This window comes from Megalopta genalis, chromosome 2 (genome assembly GCF_051020955.1).
Source record: "Megalopta genalis isolate 19385.01 chromosome 2, iyMegGena1_principal, whole genome shotgun sequence".
Lineage (NCBI taxonomy): Eukaryota > Metazoa > Arthropoda > Insecta > Hymenoptera > Halictidae > Megalopta > Megalopta genalis.
Genome location: NC_135014.1, coordinates 30,290,936 through 30,317,241, shown reverse-complemented (window position 1 = coordinate 30,317,241; position 26,306 = coordinate 30,290,936). Strand labels below are relative to the sequence as shown.

Genomic DNA, 26,306 nt, shown 5'->3' with positions numbered 1-26,306 from the left:
GAATACCGTTCGTTCGAAACATTTCTTCCTATTCTTCCTATTCTTCCAATAATTCCTGCCAGATTTTACGGTTTTATTCATTTCTGCCGCGTGTATGGCGGCGTCGGACCGTTAACACGTTCCGTGCCGAGCTTTTTTTCCTCGAATCTTCACACTTTGATATTTTACTAAAACTTGATGTATTACGTGCAATTATTCATTCTCGTACACATAACAACGTAACAAAAACTTATCAACGCCCATTCTTGCGGTGGAAATTGATTCTTCGGTTCTAAATTTCTTGTAAGCAATTTGTTCAGTTCACTAAGTAAACATGCAAGCGTCTACCATCGTTAAGGGTTAAAACCCATTAGTGACAATAGAAGGTACAAAAGAATGCTATAAAACGTGAAGAAAAATAAAATGGGAAAAAAACACGAAAGCCGGAAGAAATGAAAAAGAAAGATACCAAGACACGAAGATACCCGAATTGATTAACTTGTGTGCGTTACGGTGAAGTTTCTTTTTGTATAATTGCTCGAGTACAAAGAGAAGCTAAATCACTATCTTTTCACAGGAAAACGAGAAAAGAAGTTGAAATTGAAATTAAAATTGAAATTCAAAAAGACGACAATTAAATTGCTGATTTCGAAGTTCCTTCTGCAAAAGCTATCCGGCTGCGTTGCAGCTGCTGCTGCTCTGCTCGATATACAGCCGCGCCCTCGTTATACGCTCGCGCGAGAGAGATAGTCACGTTACGACCGCGAGCATAATCACGACCACGCGAGAAGCCGTAAATCGTCGCGGTAACGAGCTAAAGCGGAGAAAGAGAGATCGGTTATTGTCACTGATGCGTCGCACAGTGGTTTAAAACGCGATCTTCCACTAGCTGTGCAATATTTCGCGCGGCCACGGTGCCGCGGCGCCAACGAAAGAAGAGAATCGGTTGCAAACGAGTCGATTAATATTCTATGACCGGCCGTCCAGAATGCTGAATTAAATTATTCCGAATTCCTTCGTAGGAAAATGAACGTGCTCGGAAACGATTCGTATCCAACCTGGAGGCACGCGAGCGTCAAATCGACGGACTTTGGTTGTCTCTTCTTGGTTTTTCTATTTTTCTGTTTTTTTTACCAATGGAACGCGAGAAAGGATGCTCGATGCTGCTCCGTCGATTTGACGCTCGCGTGCCACCAGCTTTTAACACGCTCTTTTCTTTAACACGTTCAGCGCCACGTCGATCAAATATGGGTGTGACACTAATTTTTGACCAATTGAAAATTCACTTTCATTGTAACATATTCGAAGAAACCGAGTTTGACTAGAATGTTTCGAATGCGAAGGAGTTACTACTACGATCAATTTTACCATTACCATAATTTTATAATTACTACATTATTTTACCATAAATATCATCCACTACGATAAATTGTTTAACTTTCTACTTTCGGTTCGATTAATCAAATCGCTTCGATTTTGTAGGAATTTCAGTGGTCGATCGTGGCCACTGAATGCGTTAAAAAGCTGCGTTCCCGACGAAACACGGCCTACGGTAAAGCGACGCACGACTTGCAACAAGTACGAGAAGGTGCAGAAAGAAACCGAAGCAAGCGGGAAACAGCTGGCAACGAAAGCAGATAGGCTTTCCTCGCCGGAAGGAAGAAATATATCGTTTCGCCGAAGGTGTAACTGCGCTCCAAGGGAGTTCGAACGACCTGCGAAGAGGAGAAGGGAAAATATTCCGAGGAGGAATCATCTTCTTCTTGGAGCTGCTCCATCGGAGACAGGGTCAAGCTTTTTTATCGCTTTTCTCGCGCAACAACGGCGATTCTTGCGCGGACCGTCTCTGCGCGGCGATCGACAGATAACCCCTGAATAAATATGTCGCCTAATTTAAAGGACATTCCCGTTCGCGATAAACGAATGATATGATTCCGACGCTTCCTCTTGCTACTATCGAATTGTTAACACGTTCCCTGCCAGACCGTTTTTTGAAGACTTTCCGTTAAAAAAAATTATATGTGAGGATGCAACTCGCTTGGCATAATAATGATCAGCCAGGTATTTGTTAAAGTAATTCCTAGAAAAATAAATTTATTGGTTCGCTGTGTTATGCATGTTAAACTATACAACCTTTCCTTGATAATTATGATTTTTGCACTATTTTAATTATTGTAAAGCATACGCCAGAAACAAAATAATACAAATGTAAAGCGTGGGGCGCATACGCGCCCATTTTACATTTGTATTATTTTGTTTCTGGCGTATGCTTCACAATAATTAAAATAGTGCAAAAATCATAATTATCAAGGAAAGGTTGTATAGTTTAACATGCATAACACAGCGAACCAATAAATTTATTTTTCTAGGAATTACTTTAACAAATACCTGGCTGATCATTATTATGCCAAGCGAGTTGCATCCTCACGTATAATTTTTTTTATCATGCCTATATTAGTTTAAAATATAACATTTTAGTTAAATTCAAGTTTGTATGCGATTACAAAGGGATGTTACGATGAACTTTGTTAAAACATGGCAAACATAAGTGTGGTTTATCCACACAACTATCGCAGAATGTTACAACTTTTACAGTACTATAGAACTATAAATCAATCCCAGCTTCAGTGAAGCAGTAAGTATTGTGTCAACGACACGCGAATAAATGACTGATCGGAATAAGAGAAATGCAGTTAAAACAAGTTACAGTAAAGAAAAATTGCCCATCACGCCGCGTGGGGCGTATACGCCCCACGATTAAATGAGGGCATCAGCAATAGTATTAAGATGTCCATAATTGACTGCATAATGAATTTTTAAAAAATTCTTCATTTTACAATGATAATACCAAATGGCTTGAACGGAAAGTTCAGCGTGGGGCGTACACGTGTACGTGTTAACACGTTCCGTGCCACGTGTACCATCGATGGTACACGCTTGCATGTTTACTTAGTGAACTGAACAAATTGTTTACAAGAAATTTAGAACCGAAGAATCAATTTCCACCGCAAGAATGGGCGTTGATAAGTTTTTGTTACGTTGTTATGTGTACGAGAATGAATAATTGCACGCAATACATCGAGTTTTAGTAAAATATCAAAGTGTGAAGATTCGAGTAAAAAAAGCTCGGCACGGAACGTGTTAACGCGTCCATACGCCGCCGCGTGGTGTCGTATACCGGCACGGGCGAAGCTAAAATTTTGACTAGTTTCGAAAATTCATTTTTACTGCGATACACTTGAACGAACCGAATTTTACCGAGACGTTAAAACGCCGCGATAAATTTGAACTTTCCCGTTTCAGTTTCATTAACGCTAAACCTACCCGGCCATGAAAATTGGAAAATTTATGTTGTTTCATAAGAACGGCGGGGCTGGATATATTTTAGTCCTGTTCCCGCATTTTTATTATAATATGCGCCGCGGTATAGAAATTTATTCGAGTACTTTCTACGAAAGAATCTTTTTCAGTTGCAACGATCCAAACACTATGCCGCTCCGGTGGCACCGCGCCAGGGTGCCATGCGAAAATTATCTGTTGTATGCCGATGGTACCGTTTCGGTGGCATTTTAAAAAACTGAAATGACATTTGAACTATATCTCTTGGGTGTTAAAAGGCGGCGAACTAACTACAGCATTGTGCTTATTCGACTAAGAATTAAGTACGAAAGTTCTTGGATGACATATCTTAATTTTAGGAATTTATATTAACGCCATATACTCGAAATTTTTGTTTAAAATCTAAAATTTCCAAGCTATCATGCCGGCGTCGAACAAAAGAATCGTATCTAAGATCTGCGGACGGCATAGTGTTAACACTTGGCCAACCGAACGGGGAAATCTACCCGTTTTAAATTCAGTCGGTTGACGATCGAATGGATGATTGATCAAAAATTAAAAATCATTGCCTAATTTTATTAAGATTTGCAAGAGGTACGGAATGCTGAAGAAGCGAAGAAGTGAAGCGGTGCCTCGGTGCTATTTTAACTGTAAATATAAAATCATTATTTTAACTTGTAGTATCTTTATTTTATAGAAGAAAATGCATTTTATGCGTATGAAATTGTCTCTTGGGTCTCTTGAATTTTTTTCATTCAAACTTTGTTCGTATATATGAATTATCTTAAAACGTGATGTAACAAATTTTAGCGGTGCCTCTGAGTCACCACTCGAGTGCACAGGGTTAAGCGATTAGGGTATACGCGTATTACACCCCGTTCATTTTTGATTAATCATCCATTCGATCGTCAACCGACCGAATTTAAAACGGGTAGATCTCCCCGTTCGGTTGGCTAAGTAGGTTGGCTATAGGTTGGCTATATATAGTGTAGAGAACATATTATCAATAAAAAAATACTATAAATGCTATATATAATTATATATCATATATTATATTATAATATATATATATTAATATATAGATATTATAATAATTTATATATATATATATATATATATATATATATATATATATATATAATACTATAAATGCTATATATAATTATATATCATATATTATATTATAATATATATATTAATATATAGATATAATAATTTATATATATATATATATATATATATATATAATACTATAAATGCTATATATAATTATATATCATATATTATATTATAATATATATATTAATATATAGATATTATAATAATTTATATATATATATATATAAAATACTGTATAAAGTAATACTATAAATACTATAAATATTATATCAGTAACTTAACACTATGCCGACCGCAGATCTTAGATCACGATTCTTTTGTTCGACCCCGGCATAATAGCTTGGAAATTTTCGATTTTAAACAAACAAATTTCGAAGATGGCGGTAATATAAATTCCTAAAATTAAGATATGTCATCGATGCCACATAAGTTTGCTTCATAATTTTGGTTTAACCGAATGAAATATTTTAATTTTATGGAAATTTTCGAGCTTTCCAGCGCGGTCGTGGAAGTGTTCCCACAACATCCCGAAAAATCGAAAAAATCGTCCGTCCCTTCGAAAATTCCCTTTCAATCGTTCCTCTCGGAGTAGATTCGAAATTTGACCGGCGCCTATTCAACGCTACAGTATCCCCCCATGACCCGTCCCCGATCGAGAAATAATGTTTATCGTCGATCGCGTATCGCGTTGCGCAATACATTTATCAGGCTCGTTCCGCGTTCGAACAACAAACGGCCGAGATGGCGAGTTTATCGAATATAAAGAAGACGCGCGCCGGCTTGATAACCGACGGAAAAATTAATCTTTCATCGGGACACGATCGTTCTCTAGTGTTTGCTCGGTTTATCTCGAGGTACTATTTCATATCCAGGCGCGCGCGCGCGCGCGCGGCGATAAAACTCGGGCGCAGAAATCCAGCGCGGAACAAAAAAAGAAAAAAAGAAAAAAAATGCTATTGTCGCTGATAGAGAACTCGCTTGGAGCAACACCTCTCTGCGATACGCGACCGCTTCGCGAAGGTATCCATCATACATATCGTCATTTTCCTCGACTTCGTTTCTATTTGAACGCAAACTCGAAGAGCGGTGGCCAAAAAGTAGGCAACACTGATTGATAAAGGGTTAAATAATGCGCGTTCCACGTCGGGATGGATAGCTTCGCGATCGATCGTCATTCGATTATATTATTCTTGCTCGATTCTACATACCTTCGGCACAGCTTGCGAGGAATTTCCCGTTGCTCGAGAAACTCATGTCGAGGACGGGGGCTGTGTGACCCTTCAACGCACCAACCATCCAGGAATGCGTGAACTCCTGCTGCGCCTCGCGTCTCTTCTTGTTCTTGGCGCGTTTGTTGCTGCCGGTTCCACCTCCACCCGTGGTCGCAGCTCCGGCCGATCCGCTCGTCGACTCTCGAGGGTCCTCGAATTTCACTTTTTCCGAATCCCCAGCATCTACGAACAGAGAACACACCATTTACATACAGGCTGTCCCAAAAATCTCTCGCAATCCGAAAGTAGGAGATTCCTCAGGTGATTTGAAGCAACTTTTTCCTTAGCGAAAATGCGATCCGCGGCTTCGTTCGCGAGTTATTCACGAAAAACAGTGACCCAATCGGAGGCGAGATCGTTTGACGCGAGACGGCCGAGCCAACGAGGGGAACTGGGCTCCGTGCGCTCGTTGGCTGGGCCGCCGCGCGCCAGCCGAGCTCGCCGCTTATTGGTCAGTGTTTTTTCGTTAATAACTCGTTAACGAAGCCTCGGAGAACATTTTTGCAAAGGAAAAGGTTGCTTCGAATGATCTCAGGAACCTGCTATTTCCGGGACACTCTGTATATCAAGCACGATTCGAACCGGCCGCCGGCTAAGAACAATAGAAAGCAAACCGAAAGGTGAACGCGCCGATTTTTTCGCGGTGTTGTTTCAATAAATAAGGGCCTGTTCTCGTATCTGACTCTCGTAAGGCTCATACCCGTTGAGCATTGCATCAGCCTAATGCGTACGGTGCACACTGTGATATCTGAAGAGATTCTCGATGGCCGCGCGCCATGAAACGCGTTTAGAATCGGTTTTTGAATCGTCGATATTTTTACGGTGGAAACATTTTATGAAACAGCCTGTACGGTTTCACGAAGTAACAAGATCTTGCGAGGGGACACGAGGAACACTCTGTCCCTTGTCTACTCGAATTTCACTCTGTCGGTCACGTTTTAATATTTTGGAGATCCTACATTGCTGACTAAACAGTTTGAGACGTTGCTATAGTATTGAGATGTTGTTGTACGTACAGTGTGAACGGGGTGTAATGCGGGTACCCTAATTGCTTAACCCTTTGCACTCGAGTGGTGACTCAGAGGACCGCTAAAATTTGTTACATCACGTTTTAAGATAATTTTTGTATACGAACGAAGTTTGAATTTAAAAAATTCAAGAGTCCCAAGAGACAATTTCATAAGCATAAAATGCATTTTCTTCTATAAAATAAAGATACTACAAGTTAAAATAATGATTCTATATTTACAGTTAATTCAAAATGCATTTTGTTATATAAAATAATGATTTTATATTTACAGTTAAAATAGCACCGGGGCACCGCTAAAGTTTGTTGTTTTAAGATAATTTTTATATAAACAAAGTTTGAATTTGAAAAATTCAAGAGTCCCAAGAGACAATTTCATATGCATTGATATTACAAGAGATAACAAGATAACAAGATACTATAAGTTAAAATAATGATTATATTTTTACAGTCAAAATACCTTCGAGTGCAAAGGGTTGAAGTCGGTGAATCACCGGAACGCGCTCTACGCGCGTGCGTAATCGAACATGGCGGCGGCACGAGTAAACAAAAACAGCGCGTAAACTGCGTCAGCGATTGTTATCGAAAACAGGAATCGCGAGCTTTTTTTACCGTGTTTCCGGAAATTTTGCGTTGTGTTGGGGAAATTTTGCGATATCTAACCGGGCCAGTATTTTATGCACCTCGTAATTTCCAAGAAAATTATGACTCGAATTAATCCAGACTCCTCGAAGAAAGTCGAACATGTTCCGACTTTCGTGGCTCTAACGACGACGACGGCTCCGCCGACGACGGAAGTCGCGAAAATTCGCGCTCGGAAAATCGGTTTGCGGGAACGCACGAATTCGAATCCAACTGAACGGTATGCACTCGTCACGTGTACGCACCACTGCCAGCCACGTAGGACCTATGGAGTCCCCTCCGCGAGGAATCTATTTACGATGAGAGAAAGATAGACACCGAGAGCCATCGAGAGACGCAACCTCGTCGCATTGTATTCGCGTAGCTACTGCCTGGTGTTTACGTTCGGGGCAACGTTTTTTTTCCACGTATATCGTCGTCGTCGTCGTCGCAGCGAATGCACCTAACCTTATCGCCACGAGAGGGAAGCAAAACAACGCTAGAAAAACAGAGTGCGCGGGCACACGACGCGGCGGCGCACGTGACCGACCGTACTACGTCACAGGATCCCGGTCGAGGTTTGAACGCGGTCGTTCGAATCTTGCACGCCGTACGATAGACATAAGAGAGAGATTCAAGCGAATGAAATAGAGAACACTTACAAACGAAAATCTTCCAATCGGCACACTGACACTGTATACACTCGTATGTATTGCTGTGTGTAGAATGTAACACCTTAACACCAAGATCACAGCAGAACCAAGAAATGTTTGACACAAGCAGAAACGAAGTTAACACTAGCAGAGAACAAGTGAATATAAGCAGAAAGCTTTCGGACGACTCTAAATGCACTAATGCCAACCGAGCCGAGTACTCGCCCTTTTATAGCTTCCTTGACCTGCGCAACAGGTACAGGTAATAAACTGTTTTGAGGATGACCGATTGGTCAACCACCGAAACTAAACCTTTTTTCCCCCCACTGCCTTCGCCTATCCCCTCTCCGCCGCGCAATCACGGAAGCCCTTCTTTTCAACTAGAAGGCATTGTAACCGGTTTCGAGTTCTGTTTACGGCGCCTTGTTCGCAAGAAATCCGCCGTTATGGTGGTGGGGGGAGAGGAAAGCGTCCCTCTAGCTCCTCCTCATTTCTGCTCGCAGTCTCTCCCACTCTTTTTTATGATACTTGCAAAACTACCACCCCTATTGCCTGCCGCATTTTTGGGACCGCAGGAGAACAATACGCTGTAAAGAATGTCAGGTGGAATAGCCGCATCTGTTTTCCTACATTTTTCTCGGCGGACCTCGCTTGAGCAAGGCACGATAATTATACGAATGAGAGAACTATCATGAATTAGACGTAAAAATATTCCTAATGTTTGAGACAATGCTAATGTTCCATTCAGTATGTCTTTAGTATCGCTAGTCATTTTTCTCAGATTTTTCGTTTCGCATTTTATTATCAAAAAAATTATTAATTATTTAAATTATTAAAAAAATTATTTTTAAAAAACAGAACCCAAATTTGTCGACGCTTTTGCTGCGAGAAAGAAGGTTTTTAGACGTTATTACATTGACACAAGCAATTTTTTAGAAAAGGGCTAGGGTAAGGAGCAGGAAGGAGAAAAAATATTCCTAATGTTTGAGATAATGCTGATGTTCCATTCAGTATGTCTGTAGTATCAAGTTTTAGCAAGCAATATTTTAGAATTAGAATATTTTATTTTATTATATTTTTAAAAATATTTTTTAGAATATTTTAGAGAAGGGCTAGGATGAGGAGGAGGAAGGAGAATAAATATTCCTAATGTTTGAGATAATGCTGATGTTCCATCCAGTATGTGTCTGTAGTATCAAGTTTTAGCAAGCAACATTTTAGAATTAGAATATTTTATTATTTTATTATATTTTTAAATACTTTTTAGAATATTTTAGAAAAAGGCTAGGATAAGGAGGAGGAAGAAGAGAAGGGGAAAGAGAAGTATTTTGCGTGTGATTAATTATGCGCAATGTAGTTGAAAAATAATTATAATTTTATTATACTGAATGTAACATTAGCATTATCTCAAACATTAGGAATATTTTTCTAATAAAATTATACTTGTTTTGCAACTGTATGTATTGCGCATATCAGTATAATTTTGTTATACTGAATAGAACATTAGCATTATCTCAAACATTAGGAATATTTTTCTAATAAAATTATACTTGTTTTGCAACTATATGTATTGCGCATATCAGTATAATTTTATTATACTGAATGGAACATTAGCATTATCTCAAACATTAGGAATATTTTTATAATAAAATTATACTTGTTTTGCAACTGTATGTATTGCGCATATCAGTATAATTTTGTTATACTGAATAGAACATTAGCATTATCTCAAACATTAGGAATATTTTTCTAATAAAATTATACTTGTTTTGCAACTATATGTATTGCGCATATCAGTATAATTTTATTATACTGAATGGAACATTAGCATTATCTCAAACATTAGGAATATTTTTATAATAAAATTATACTTGTTTTGCAACTATATGTATTGCGCATATCAGTATAATTTTATTATACTGAATGGAACATTAGCATTATCTCAAACATTAGGAATATTTTTCTAATAAAATTATACTTGTTTTCCAACTATATTGCGCATATCTAATCACAAGCAATATTTCTCTTTCTCCTTCCTCCTCCTTACCCTAGCCCTTTTCTAAAAAATTGCTTGCTTCAATGTAATAATATTTAAAAACTTTCTTTTTCGCAGCAATTTGTCTCGTCGACAAATTCGGGTTTCGTTTTTTTTTCTTTTCCTTTTTTGACAATGAAGTGCGAAACGAAAAATCTGAGACAAAAATGAACAACGATACTACCTCGTCAGGAGAATTAATGTAAATTAAATGGAATAAATGTTGCTGGGGGAATTACGTGATCAAATAGCACTGTTTAACCGAGGAAAAGACCAAGAAATCAGAAAGAGGGACGACCGCGAATGCGTGACGTTCGACGTGACGAACCGTAATCTCGGACAGAAGACATTATCCCATGCGGAACAATGGAAACGGAACGGTGGGACTCGATGCAGACCAAGCTCGAACTAATTCTTCTCAGATGCATACAGGGTGTATTCGTAAAACGGGCCGTCGAGGCGAAAGAATTCTTTCTTATTCGAACGAAATCTCTAGTGCACAATAAGATAGTAATCGGTGCCCAGCGCAGGAATTATGGCTGTGTCTTCGGCGGATAATGTATTACGTCTCGCGATTCAACAGCGGCGCCGCATATTTCAATTTTTAAGTAACCTCTCCATTCTCTAGATGCAATATTTTACTTTTTACGACGCGATGTCCGTAACGATTCAATATTTATTATTGCAAATTCGAGTTCGTACATATTGAATTTGTATAGCTGAAGAAGAAGCTGACGAATATGGTCGACGTTAGAGGCACCGTTTCCGGTAGGTTCCGATATTGCTGGTCCGAATACGGAATGTCGCGAGTTTTGTTTTTGTTACAGACCGTGCTCGAACAATAAAAAATAAAACACGACGAGCAATTGCTGACAAAATTTTATATATAATAATAATTTTATATATTATATATATAAAATTTTGTCTCTGCAATTATAATATAATATATATATATATAAAATTTTGTCTGCAATTGCTCGTCGTGTTTTATATATATATGTATATATATAATAATATATAATAATATAATTAATAATATATATATATATATATAATAATATATAATAATATAATTAATAATATATATTATATATTATATGTATAACAAAATATAATAATAATATTATATATATATATATATATATATATATATATATATATATAATATATTATATTAGATATTACATTATATATATTGCATGATCGAATATCTTAAGAGCGGCGAAAAATGCTCCGTCGAATGTGAATAAATTTCCGCCGCGCAACAAGTATAGACGCGTTCATGAAGTCGAGAGATCGCCGCCATAACCTCATCCCTGCCTAGAATCGACAACGCAAAGAAATTGCTATGCATTAGTCATCGTTTGCGTTAGTCATTTTGGCCAAGCCTGGTCTGAAAATATTCTGAACAACTTGAAATTTGAGAATATCTTTTCGTTCTCACTAAAATTACAATTTAAATAGCCAATGATCACTACTTCGCTACTTTTTACGCGCGACGAGTATGCTTTATCTTGTAAATAACATGTTGTAGAGCAAAATTGTTTCGAACGAAATTAATTTATTTGGTACGAAAATCTGGCAATATACGACAATAATTAATTTCTTCCTTTTTTAAATCAAAATATTCAGATAATTTGACAGAATTAGAAATGCTTGCATACATATATGCTTGCATTGATTCTAATGGAGAACGTTTGGAACATTTCTTGCATTAAAAATCGACTAAAGAATATCTCGATAAAAACATGCATCTCATTCCCTTGCATATCGTTGTGTATTTTTATTTCTCTATTTAATACACCTTCGAATGACATGATTAAATCTGAATTGCATATTATAGTTGAAAAATTCAAGACGACCCTCGTACTTTGAGGAAAAAAGGAAAACAGCAAAAAATTAATTATTGCCGTGTATGCTCTTCTTTATACCGAATACCGTTCGTTCGTGACATTTGTTCGTGCAATATGTATTGGGTTGGCAACTAAGTAATTGCCGATTTCAGTTATAGATGCGCTCTCACTCCCATTTTTATAATATCCGTAAATGTTATATATATTATAAAATTATTATTATTATTTTTTTTTTATTATCCGTGAATGTTAGCAACTGGACAAATTGGATGCAGCGGTCAAGGCGGTTTACACACCGCCAAGCCCAGACTGTTTTTCAGACGAAGAGAAATTTTTTACTGAAAATTTTTGTATCAAATATAGAGAAGAAATATTCATTTTTAAAAATAAAACTTCGTTGATATATTGGGTTGGCAACTAAGTAATTGCCGATTTCAGTTATAGATGCGCTCTCACTCCCATTTTTATGATATCCGTAACTGTTATATTATAAAATTATTATTATTAATATTATTATGTTATTTTTTATTATCCGTGAATGTTAGCAACTGGACAGATTGAATGCAGCGGTCAAGGAAAAGCGACCAGAATTGGTCGATCGTAAAGGTGTCATTTTCCAGCAGGACAATGCTAGGCCACACACATCTTTGTCCACTCGGCAAAAATTGATGGATATTGGTTGGGAATTGATGTTACACCCGCCATATAGTCCTGATCTCGCACCATCGGATTACCACTTGTTTCGATCCCTGGACAACTCCCTTCGTGGTAAAACTTTTAACGACGATGACGCTGTAAAATCTCACTTAACTCAGTTTTTGGCCGAAAAGGATCAGACTTTCTACGAGCGTGGAATTTTCAAGTTGTCAGAGAGATGGCAAAAGGTCATCGAACAAAATGGAAAATACATTACAGATTAAACTTCCTTCCAAGTAAAAAAGAAATTTTTTATTTCATGAACAAATCGGCAATTACTTAGTTGCCAACCCAATATAAAACTTGCTCCAATAATATAACTTGTTCGAGCGTTTTCACGAAAGAGTCTCGGAACTTTGCAGAATTGCAAATAAGAAAGCGGTCACTTCGCGAATCTCACTTAACTCAGTTTTTGGCGAAAAGGGTCAGACTTTCTGCGAGCGTGGAATTTTCAAGCTGTCAGAGAGACGGCGAAAGGTCGTCGAACAAAATGGAAAATACATTACAGATTGAACTTCGTTCCAAGTAAAGAAAAATTTGTTATTTCCTTGAACAAATTGGCCAACCCAATAGTTTATTTCGGACTATTCGAATTGGTAACGCATTATCCGTCGGAATAACATTATACAAAATATCGTTTATCGCATTCGTTACCGTTTTCCCTATCTGTGTCCGAGATCTCAGTCGAATGATAATGGTTACCGATTATGCAATCGATGATAGTGCGGCTTCGACGATGTTTCTTCGTCATGTGGTAACACAACAAATACATCGATGTAACACCGCGCGGGGGGGAAAAAAAAGGGTGATACGTGTTCACGATGATTCGCTAATTACCACAGCATAAACAAAAAACGAGGATCATTCTTGCCCGTGACGACAGAACGGGTGGCCTTGACGGCTGCGAGGAGACCGCTCAGACCATGACTATCCTTAACGTTTGCCGAAGATTATTTTTATTGTACATTGTTTGGAATGATAAAGAAAAAAAGTGCAACGCTCTATCAGGAAACGAAAAAAATGACGACAATCGAGAGTGGCTTTCAACAACGTCCCGGAGGCACGAACGCCGAGCCACAAGGTTTTGCTTGTTATTTCAGCAATATCAAGATAAGATGAGTTTATTTGATGTTCATGAAATTCATCAAGGCCGGCGGAGCCTTGTTTAATACCGCTTCTTTTATCTTTGTTTGACGATGCGCGCAGATACGTTCCCAATTAATATTCGAGCAAATAAATCATTGCGTTCCGTCCGACGAATTTTCGTTTCGTTAGCACGAAGAGATCGCTCGCGGCTTTTTTTACGTTCTCTATCGAAAACGTCTCTCGGCGGAGATAGGAGAATGAAGAGATGTAAAATGTACCGTTGTGTACGACCAATTGTTGTGCCTTTGGTAAACGTACACAGATAATTATTCCCGAATACAAAGCGAAGGTGCAGCAATTGTTCACCTCGAAGTAATCATCTCCACTATTCTATTGAAGGTTTCGATAACGGTTCGGGGGAATTCATTATTTGTTTCATTCGGTACCTGTGGAATCTCGCACCCTTAACCCTTTCGCTACGGGCGGATTTTCCGCCGCGGTACTTCTGCTGGACGGCGCGCTGCGACATCGCTGCACGCTACAAGACGCCGATCGTTGCGGGGGTACCGCAGCGGAGAACCTGCCCGTAGCAAAAGGGTTAATCCAAATGAAGTTAAACAAAATTGAAAAAAATAAGGCATATCTATTATCCGTTGTTGAATGAAAAATAAGGTGAATTAGCTTTCTGCAATAAGCACTGACTTTATTCGCTACAAACGATCGAACTTATGGAGGGCCACTATAGTGGCCCTTAGTACCTCGATGGCATCTTATGGAGGGCCACTATAGTGGCTCGTAGTACCTCGATGGCATCTTATGGAGGGCCACTATAGTGGCTCGTAGTATCGAAAGGGTTAATGGCGCGGATTCCTCGCCAGCTGATCGAGTCGCAACGAGTCCCTTTCTTTCCCAGGTATGCAATACCGAAATTGTCAACGCAAACACACCGACAGATGACACATAATTCGGCAATAAAACTGAATAATACGCGAGTTGCCAAACGCGGCCCGGAAATCCCGATGCACGAACAAAATAACCGTAGTAATAAAATAACCGTAGTAATATAATTACCGTAATAATGATTAAGCTTTACACCCTGGTACAATGGCATACCTTTTTAGCATACAGCATACCTTTTTTCTAAATAGCCGGACTGTTTTTGTCGGACGTTGTGATTCATGGGACAAAATTTCACACCTGACCGTACCATCGCAGGTGAAACACATTGACTGGCAACTACGAGATATCTCGTGGTAAGCGTCTGTACAAAAACTGCCAGCTATTACAGATATCTCGTAGTGGGTGCTGCAAGTTTAGATTAACTAAAAATGGCTATTTGAGTTAGGAGCTATTAGAACATATTATCAATAAAAAAAGATACTGTAAATGCTATATATATATATTATATAATTATTATATTATATTATATATTATTATTATATAATTATTATATTATATTATATATTATTACTATATAATTATTATATTATATTATATATTATTATTATATAATTATTATATTATATTATATATTATTATTATATAATTATTATTATATATTATATATTATTATTATATAATTATTATAATATATTATATATTATTACTATATAATTATTATATTATATTATATATTATTATTATATAATTATATATGTATATATAAAAAATACTATAAAGTAATACTATAAATACTATAAATATTATATCAGTAACTTAATACTATGCCGTCCGCAGATGTTAGATATGATTCTTTTGTTCGACGCCGGCATGATAGCTTGGAAATTTTAGATTTTAAACAAAAATTTCGAGTACATGGCGTTAATATAAATTCCTAAAATGAAGATATGTCATCCAAGAATTTTCGTACTTAATTCCTAGTTAAATAAGCATGATATTATAGTTAGTTTGCTACCTTTTGGAGAAATAAGAAATATAGTTCAAATATAGTACCCAAATATAAATATAAACATAATATATAACCCAATATATAACCCAATATAATATATAATATAATATAATATATAACAATATATTATATATAACCCAATATAACCCAAATATAAATACCCAAGAAATATAGTTCAAATGTTATTTCAGTTTTTTTAAAATGGCACCAAAGTGGTATACATTTTTTGCATGGCACCGGCGTGGTGCCATCGGACGGCATAGCGTTAATATTATTATATTTTGTAAAACTTCATGTTTTCTTTGAAATAAAAACCGTGGCACCCAGGGCAAAAGAAGCGCTAAATTTGCGTGGCAGTCAATGGGTTAACCAGTTAGCTGTATTCGACGAGTATACTCGTCATGGAGAAATGGCAATATTTTGCGACATGACGAGTAATATACTTGTCGTGTGTAAGAAGCATTGACCATTGGCTATTTATATATTATATAAATTATATAAATATATATAGAAAAAATAAATATATATTATATATAATTATATATAAATTATATAATTTGTATATTATATTCTCAAATTTCAAGATATTCAGAATATTTTGAGGCCAATCCTGCATCGAAGTTGTTTGCATTGTTATAAAAATAAAATTAGAAAAGAATCACGGTATTGATTGAGCCGCCAAAGCTAACTGGTAAAATGACCGATTCGACAATTCTTACTCTGGAGTTATTAAAGTTATAATGACAACATCCGCCAGAAATCATTCGATAAAATTCATTCCAACATGTGTCAACATAAATGAGCCGTCTATTTTGAAAGTGGCATAAGTCACTTTTTCAAGAAAATCGAGTTAATGGTAACACTAATTACAATTGAACGGTATCTTTCCATTTATATATATATATAGGTGGCATAAGTCACTTTTTTATATATATAAATGGAAAGATACCGTTCAATTGTAATTAGTGTTACCATTAACTCGCATAAGTCACTTTTATATATATATATATATTATATATATTATATATATATAAATATAAATATATAAATATAAATATATAAATATAAATATAAATATAAATATAAATATAAATATAAATATAAATATAAATATAAATATAAATATAAATATAAATATAAATATAAATATAAATATATAAATATATATATAAATATATAAATATTATATATATATATAAATATATAATATATTATATATATATATAAAAGTGACTTATGCCACTTTCAAAATAAACGGCTCAAATATTGAAAGGATAAATTCAATGCTGTAATTTGTACAAGGCAACACGGACGAGTCACTTTTTTATATCGCCCGGTACGGTTAGTGTTAAGTTGTCGTCGACGGTAGAAGGAAAGAATAAAAAATGGACCTAACCTCAACCCAGTTCTACGGATACAATACAGCAAGGTAAACATCCAAATAAAACGGGACCGGCGGTTGAACGATGTAGTCGCGTTTACGTTTACGGCGATTAGTGCATCGACGCATGGTGTGCTTACACCGATTGATTAACTGTTATTTGCGTTCTGACGAAAACGGTTGTAATTAGAAATCACGGCTCTCTGAACGTGTATTAAAAATATACGTGTACACACGTACCGAAGTACGTGTTATAATAAGGACACGTGTACCTATGAGTTGTTTCATGTATGTTTAAATAAAAATGTATTAATTCACGTGTATTTCCTTACACGTACATTTATACATTTTTATTTAAATTAATGTGATTTTTAGAGCATCGAGGTTTAAGTATATAAACTATTTCATATATAAATAGTATAAACTATTAATAATATATATATAATACTGTAATATATATCTATTATAGTATTATATATAATAATAATATATATAATAATATAATATAATATAATAAAATATAATATATAATATAATATATATAATAATATAATATAATATAATAAAATATAATATATAATATATATAATAAAATATAATATATAATATATATAATAAAAATATATATTATATATAGTATTATATATAATACTATAACAAATACTATAACTATAATACTACAATATATAATACTATAATATATAATATAAACTATAAAAATATTAAAACATAATTTTTATTAACAAAATTTATTCAATGAGCATATGTTATATATGTTTAAAAAGAAACATTACGTTTGTACGTTATATGTTAAGAAAACATCGTGCTCATTTCTTAAAAACATAAGTTATATCCTCGAACCATAAATTAATATCGCGATGTTCTAAAAATTACACGAACTGAGATAAAACTGTATTAATGCACGTGTAACTAAAATACACGTACATTTAAATAATATACGTGAAATAATTCGCGTGAACACGAGAATATTTTCTTTTCTTTTGTTCCACTAAGTAATAGCAAAAATCGTAACGAAGTAGTTTAGTCACCGCGTCTAGAGTAGCTCCTTTATCGTCTGAACAATATTCAAATCATATAGTCCGGTTTTCAAACAAATTATCGCGTTTTAGAAGGTGTGCGAATATTAATGAGAATAACTGTATGCAAGTGTGCGCATATTATGCGCGTATTATTTCAAAGATGGGGACAGTGAAATAAGGTTTCCGCGACCGAAATTTTTCCTATCGTTTCTCTGCGTCGCTACGAGCTGGCATTAAAGTATCGTATCGAACACGGAACGAAGGAAACTCAAAATAATAGTATCGTACAGCTATCTCAGTTGTTCCGAGCATACGATAAGTTATCTTCGTTTTTTTTTTAAATGACGATCTCATCCTAACAACACGACTGCTACCGGGCTTACATGTTTTTGACCGTTTTCATGATAATATCGTGATGAGAGATTTATCAAAGTATCACGAACTCCTAACCCCTTCTGAACTGGATTATATTATACGTTATAATATTATTATTAATTATTTATAAATGTATAAATAATTCATAATAATAATATAATAATATAATATAATAAATATAATGATTAATAATATAAATATAATAATATATAATATTATATAATATAATAATATAAATATAATGATATTATTATTAAATATATTATTATACATTATTATTATTATATTATATATATATATATATATTATACTATAAAATTAATATTAACCAAAATCTAATAAATAAATTAAAAATTAAATTTATTTATAATTTTCAAAAAATAGTTTAAATAAAACATTAATTTTGGAGATTAAAAATATAATAAATTTATTTTTTTGAATATTATACTTATTATGTAAGGGACAACGCATTTCCACCGTACCGAACGAAACCTTCATTCTCGAGACTTTTATTTACAATTTGTAAAAAATTGTAATCCTTAACAAGTTGAATGCCACGCCGGTTTTACAGAAATTCTCCGTGGCGCCACGATGAATTTTCTTTTATGTAATACAGATAACGTTGAAATATTATCTGCAATAAATAAGTTACAGTGTACAACCATGTTTGACATGATAATTGCGTACAGGGGTCACTGTTTGAATCGACGGTGGTAATAATACAAGATTTTAGATATTGACACTTGTTTTAAAGTACATGTATTTCTGTAAATGTCTGGCATTTTCGATGCTATTGAAAATGGGTACTTCGTATGTTTTACGGCCTTGTCCGTTTTTCAGGTAAGACCCTTGGGCCCTTGCGGCCCATCTGCAGGGCACGTGCGCGCTAAACGCGCGTCGACTCGAGTCGAGCAAATTTTGACTCGAAAGTCCGTTACACGCGGTGCGAGAGCGGACCGGTGATTTATGACCGCTAAGGATTTTCCGACCCACAGTTTGCGTGTCTCCCGCGGTTTTCTCAGTTAGTCGTCTGCGAGCAGCTTACGAGTACACTCGTTGTCTCTAAGCTCTTACGAGCAAGCCTGTACATTATTGGGTTGGCAACTTGGGTTGTCGATTTCAGTTATAGATGCGCTCTCACTCCCATTTTTATGATATCCGTAAATGTTATATATATTACAAAATTATTATTATTATTTTTTTTTTATTATCCGTGAATGTTAGCAACTGGACAAATTGAATGCAGCGGTCAAGGCAGTTTACACACCGCCAAGCCGAGACTGTTTTTTCAGACGAAGAGAAATTTTTTACTGAAAATTTTTGTATCAAATATAGAGAAGAAATATTCATTTAAAAAAAATAAAACTTTGTTGATATATTGGGTTGGCAACTAAGTAATTGCCAATTTCAGTTATAGATGCGCTCTCACTCCCATTTTTATGACATCCGTAACTGTTATATTATAAAATTATTATTATTATTATTATTATGTTATTTTTTATTATCCGTGAATGTTAGCAACTGGACAGATTGAATGCAGCGGTCAAGGAAAAGCGACCAGAATTGGTCGATCGTAAAGGTGTCATTTTCCAGCAGGACAATGCTAGGCCGCACACGTCTTTGTCCACTCGGCAAAAATTGATGGATATTGGTTGGGAATTGATGTTACACCCACCGTATAGCCCTGATCTCGCGCCATCGGATTACCACTTGTTTCGATCCCTGGACGACTCCCTTCGTGGTAAAACTTTTAACGACGATGACGCTGTAAAATCTCACTTAACTCAGTTTTTGGCCGAAAAGGATCAGACTTTCTGCGAGCGTGAAATTTTCAAGTTGTCAGAGAGACGGCAAAAGGTCGTCGAATAAAATGGAAAATACATTACAGATTAAACTTCGTTCCAAGTAAAGAAAAATTTTTTGTTTCATTAAACAAATCGGCAATTACTTAGTCGCCAACCCAATATAAAACTTGCTCCAATAATATAACTTGTTCGAGCGTTTTCCACGAAAGAGTCTCGGAACTTCGCAAAATTGCAAAATAAGAAAGCGGTCACTTCGCGAATCTCACTTAACTCAGTTTTTGGCCGAAAAGGGTCAGACTTTCTGCGAGCGTGGAATTTTCAAGTTGTCAGAGAGACGGCAAGAGGTCATCGAACAAAATGGAAAATACATTACAGATCGAACTTCATTCCAAGTAAAAAAGAATTTTTTATTTCACTGAACAAATCGGCAATTACTTAGTTGCCAACCCAATAGATCTTGCGTTTCCGTGTGTTCAATAAATATACTTTTACCTAAAACTCTGCCTTTAATTATTTCCAAGCAAATAATCAACAATTCCTATCAATTTGGGCGCGCCGGTCACCGGTGGCCCCCATGGCGTCACCGCCAAGTTAAGTGCCGGTCACCGGTGACCCCCGTGGCATTCAACGTGTTAAATAAATAAAAATCTATAACCATACAAATGCGAATTTTATTGCGAATTATATTGTATACGCGGCAGCCCAGTATCGTTGTGCGTGCAGGTAGACGAGCCTTCAACGAGGAAATTCATTTTGTGCAATTATACAACTAGCGACTGGAAATAAAATGACACTAAATGTGGTTCCCCTGGCGTTTCTCTTTCCTTCCTAGATATCGCTTTGCCTTTTTTTTCCCGTTATCGCGGAAAAAGGGAAATTAATAGACAAATAGAAATAATTGGCCGCGCTCGGTCAGTGCACTATTCGCGATGCGTGTCTTGCGTTTTCAGGGACGTGGTTTGCCGCACTAGCCCGGAAAATGTAGCGCACTGCGACAAATTTATATCGCTCGGCAGACCGGCACGGAAACTCCCAACCTCCGGAGTCATCCGATGTCAATGATTCTCGAAAATATAATCGCAACATTCGCCGACAAAATCAGTAACAGCATTTTGATCGATATTTTATTTGTTACACTGCTCATTGGAAGAAACATTCCTCGCACGTTCCAACGTGACAGAATCAACGAAAAGATCCGAGTTCGCGGAAGTGAATTAACAAACCTCGGTCGCCTCTCGCCGTCTAATTTCGAATTCGATAAGGCCCCGGTATTCTAATGCGAGTCGTGTGTAAAATTAAGGACGAACATAAAACACGTTCGGCCGTTTCCTTCCACCTTGTATATCGTTCCCAACAGAAATTCTACATACATGTGATCGAACGAACGGATCCTCCTTTAAACGAAATTATTTATTCGTTCCGTCGGCAAGGCGTTTATTTATTTATACTTTATTTATTATATTTATTATATTATATATATATTATATTTATTATACTATATTTATTATATTTATTATATTATATATATATTATATTTATTATACTATGTTTATTATATTTATTATATTATATATATATTATATTTATTATACTATATTTATTATATTTATATATATATTTATACTTTATTTATTTATACAAATTAGTTTATTCGCAGTGCGGCACACGAGTCGAGGCGAACCATTTGTTCGGCGGCGACGTTAACGATTTTGATGGATCACTTTTTGTCAGGGTTAGTAAAGAGACCTCGATGGATCCGTATGGTCGTCTCGCGATTGTCCATTCTTCCCGCGTGTTTGTCCGGTGTACGGCCCTGAGAGCGTTTCTCCTCGTAAGTACACGTGTACGCACGCGAGACGCGCGTATAAATACACACGCGTCGTCGGTTTATTTATACGCAAGGGTGTCTGTTTCGTGTGTGCGCGCGTGCGCTCGCGCGCATTCCCTCTCCCCGCCGCTTTACGCCGAATACACACACGCGCGCGCGCGAAACAGAAAACTACCCGTGCGACGACAAGACGGTTTGTTTCTTCTAGCAAAGTAATATTCATTGTCATGGCGACGAAGATTTTAGCGAGCGACGGTCACGTTTTCTGTTCGCGATCGACACGCTTGATAATCGCGTGCGAGCAGCGAAACTTTTCGTACGAGTTCCCAGGTTCAAGATTGCGGCTTTCACGCTGTGATCTCGAAAAATTCCCACCGATCGCGAGATATATCTATTCCCACATGCAACATTCGAAGCCTACGCTCTGACATTGGTATCTTTATTTGTCCTCTTTATTAACGCCGAACCTACCGAGCAGTAATAATACTAACTGGCACGTACTGCTTCACGAAAGTGAGAAGTCCGAATTTATTTGGAATTTGTAAAGTCCTTATTATTGGGTTGGCAACTAAGTAATTGCCGATTTCGGTTATAGATGTCTCTCACTCCCATTTTTATGATATCCGTAAATGTTATATTATAAAATTATTATTATTATTATTATTATGTTATTTTTTATTATCCGTGAATGTTAGCAACTGGACAGATTGAATGCAGCGGTCAAGGAAAAGCGACCAGAATTGGTCGATCGTAAAGGTGTCATTTTCCAGCAGGACAATGCTAGGCCGCACACGTCTTTGTCCACTCGGCAAAAATTCATGGATATTGGTTGGGAATCGATGTTACACCCACCGTATAGCCCTGATCTCGCGCCATCGGATTACCACTTATTTCGATCCCTGGACGACTCCCTTCGTGGTAAAACTTTTAACGATGATGACGCTGTAAAATCTCACTTAACTCAGTTTTTGGCCGAAAATGATCAGACCTTCTACGAGCGTGGAATTTTCAAGCTGTCAGAGAGACGGCAAAAGGTCGTCGAACAAAATGGAAAATACATTACAGATTAAACTTCGTTCCAAGTAAAAAAAATTTTTTATTTCATTGAACAAATCGGCAATTACTTAGTTGCCAACCCAATATAAAACTTGCTCCAATAATATAACTTGTTCGAGCGTTTTCCACGAAAGAGTCTCTTTGCAGAATTGCAAAATAAGAAAGCGGTCACTTTGACCGCGGTAGGTTTAATGTTAAACAAACAATATTCCTAGATGAATTGCAAGATCCAGAGATTCGAGAATCGAAGAGGGTGTGCGCGATATATTCTACCGTACGTAATTTTCAAAGTGATACAAAGTCATCCGATTGAAACGTTTTCGAAACGTCCGGCAAAAATCGAACGCCGACCGTTCAATCTTCTCGAAAAGCAAAAAGAAAAAAAGAAAACTGTGTATTTCCGGTACACGAAATATTGTGTCCGGTACGCAGCTGTGCTTCCCTCTTTGTCTTCTTTGATCCACCCCGTACCTTTCGTTGCCCCCTCCACACTTACCTCTATCTATTCTTTTCACCACGCCGCAAAACCATTCCGTATCCCACCGACGCGCTACTTTTATATTTCGAGCTCGCTCGAGCAAACACAGTTGGCCAGTTACAATTATTTGTAACTGCATGTTACCGTGGAAAAATGCACACAGTATAGAGCGTCGTTCTATTAACGATACGAGAAAATGAAGAATATTTATAATTATTGATATATTTAAAATTATTGATATATTTATAATTATTGATATATTTATAATTATTGATATATTTATAATTATTGATATATTTAAAATTATTGATATATTTATAATTATTGATATATTTATAATTATTGATATATTTAAAATTATTTATATATTTATAATTATTGATACATTTATAATTATTTATATATTTAAAATTAGAATAGCCGGCGTAGGAGTACATCTTTTCTATATTCAGGAATACACAACATCTGGTTCGAACATGACTCTTCCGGCCGGTAATAGTGCGAACGCGGGGGACGGTCGACGTGTTCGCGAAACCGTAATTTCCCGCCAATTCTTCGCGCATTAACCGGACCACGAATGAAGCAATACGCGCTTGCTTTTGCGAAAGCTCCGATTTGCACGCGAGCCGATCGAACGTTCGTTTGAAAATCTTTCAGCGACGTATTTGAGCAACGTGCCTCGGGGATGATCACTTTTCCGTCACGCAATGATAATTTTAACATTCATTTAATCAACATTCATGAATGAGAAATTCGCGCACGATCAATGATGAAAATTCTTCGAAATGTTTCACAAGCGAGAAAACGGATGGATTATCAACGAAATCGTTTCGGAGATAGTGTAAACAAAAATATTCAACGATTCCCGGTTGATGCAAAACTGGAACGAACGTCGAAGCCGCGACGATATCCATCGAACGCGTTTGTTATCTCTCGATCCGCAAGTGAAAAAAAAAGCAAAGAGAATAAAAGAAGATCGTGCGCGGCGGTTCGACGGCGCGAACACGCAAGCGTGATTTCTTTCCAGGAACCCTATACATGCGTGCACTTGACGGACATAGTGTGAACATTTTGGTCAATGGCAGGCTGTGCTTACTTTTCGGTGGATCCGAGGCTCGGCCGGACCCTGACAACCGGCTAACGATGTAGCCGATCACGAGGATGATGCCGCCGAGGAATAACGTGCTCACGAGGATGAGCACGGACACGCTGAATCCCGGCGCGAATCTTGTCTCTGCATCCTCCATCTTCACCGCGTGTTCGAGTCACTACACTATATATATGTATATATATATATATAATATCCCGTTTATCTCACCGCACCACCGACGCGCCGCGTTTCTTTCCTTGTGTCCCGTGTCTCTCTGGACCCGTCCGAGAATCAACGTGAATCGCGAGCACGGAACACGACCGAGTCACAGACCACGACCGCGTGCGTTCCAAAAAACACGAGTATCGTGCAACGATCGCGGCCAGTCAGGCCAGCCAGTGCGTCAACTCCGCGGCGGGCCCGAACCACCCAGCTTTATAGACGGGACACGCGAGAGACCGGCGCGCGTCTTCTTCTGTCACGGGTCACGCGAACTGTACGTAGAAACGAAACAACGGGAACGCGACGCGCGAGCACAACCGCCGCCTGCCCTCGCGACTTTCCCCCTGCTCCTTTCGCCCGTATCCTCTCGCCGGCAATTCTCTTCAAAATGTTCCGTCCGACCGGCGATCAATTTCGAAATGTAAACACATCGGAGTGTACCGAACGCTTGCGTAAAACTCTTTCGGCGGAAGGATCCAGTTCCGTGGCGGGAATTTCGTAATCGTCGCGACGGTGTGTCGTGTGCGGTGTGTGCACGCTTCTAGACCGCAAGAGTGGCTCGAAAGAACAACGTTCGCATTCCGCGATCCCAGGATCGGTTTTTATTTGTTCTTGGCACCGTTGTGAGATTCGTCCGCTGCGATGATCAAAGTTACTGCTTGCGAACGGTTTCTGGGTCAGCGACGTTGCATTTCGTGCGCGGCGACACACTTCGAAGTTCGAAATTTCTCGACCGTCGGCGCGGCCGGTTCTCCCAGCCAGGCGCTTCGCACGGATCCCCGATTATCGTTGAACACCGGTCGTGTTTTGTGTCATGATTTCACGAGACTCCGAAGCCGGCGACTCTGTTTCGTTTTTCGCGCGAAGAAACGAGAGAGTGTCGAGCTTCTCGGCGAAACGTCGTAAAATGTCGTCGTCTGGTCGGCCCTTCTAATTGTAAGAACGGACACGGCGAGATTAAAAGAAACAAGAGAAGCAAGAATTGCGATTCACTCGCGGTCGCGATCGTTATTACCGCGCGCAACTTACGTAAGCTCGTTAAGCGATCGCGTGCTCTGGCGGCACACTCTTAAATTAGACGGAGTCATCGCGGTACTCGGAGATCACGTACAGAAGTTCGGCTCGCGAGTGAACGGAACCGATCGTCGCTGCTTGAAACGCGTGTTTGCCGAAACGCGCCATTAGTGCCGGTATATACGCGCTGGCGCCTGTGCTTCCTGCCCGTTTAATCCGCTCCTACCGAGAGACCTCCCCCCTACATGTGAGTCAGTCCCCCACGTAGGATTCTCGCGGCTCTCCCACCGCGACGAACATGCGTCGTCGAAATTACGCGTGCTGTACGGCGCGGCGCGGCAACCGCTTCTAAAATTTTCGTTTCCTCTTTCACGATTGAAAGAGTATTCCGATTTTGCGTCCTCGGAAAATACATTTTTTGTAATTTCT

General features: G+C 37.5%; 1 protein-coding gene across 4 annotated transcripts in view; it reads right to left on the bottom strand.

Moving 5' to 3' along the window:
• Nucleotides 1–26,306, bottom strand: part of prage (RNA exonuclease prage) — a 52,541-nt gene that overhangs the window by 22,490 nt on the left and 3,745 nt on the right. Inside the window, exons 1-2 of one of the 4 annotated variants that reach the window (XM_033486670.2) lie at nt 24,648–26,137; nt 5,646–5,891 (exon numbers count right to left, since the gene is read on the bottom strand). In XM_033486670.2, the coding sequence (XP_033342561.2) occupies nt 5,646–5,891; nt 24,648–24,798 (397 nt within the window). In that variant the 5' untranslated portion in view covers nt 24,799–26,137. The other 3 variants (XM_076519086.1, XM_076519087.1, XM_033486671.2) reach the window with 3 other exon arrangements.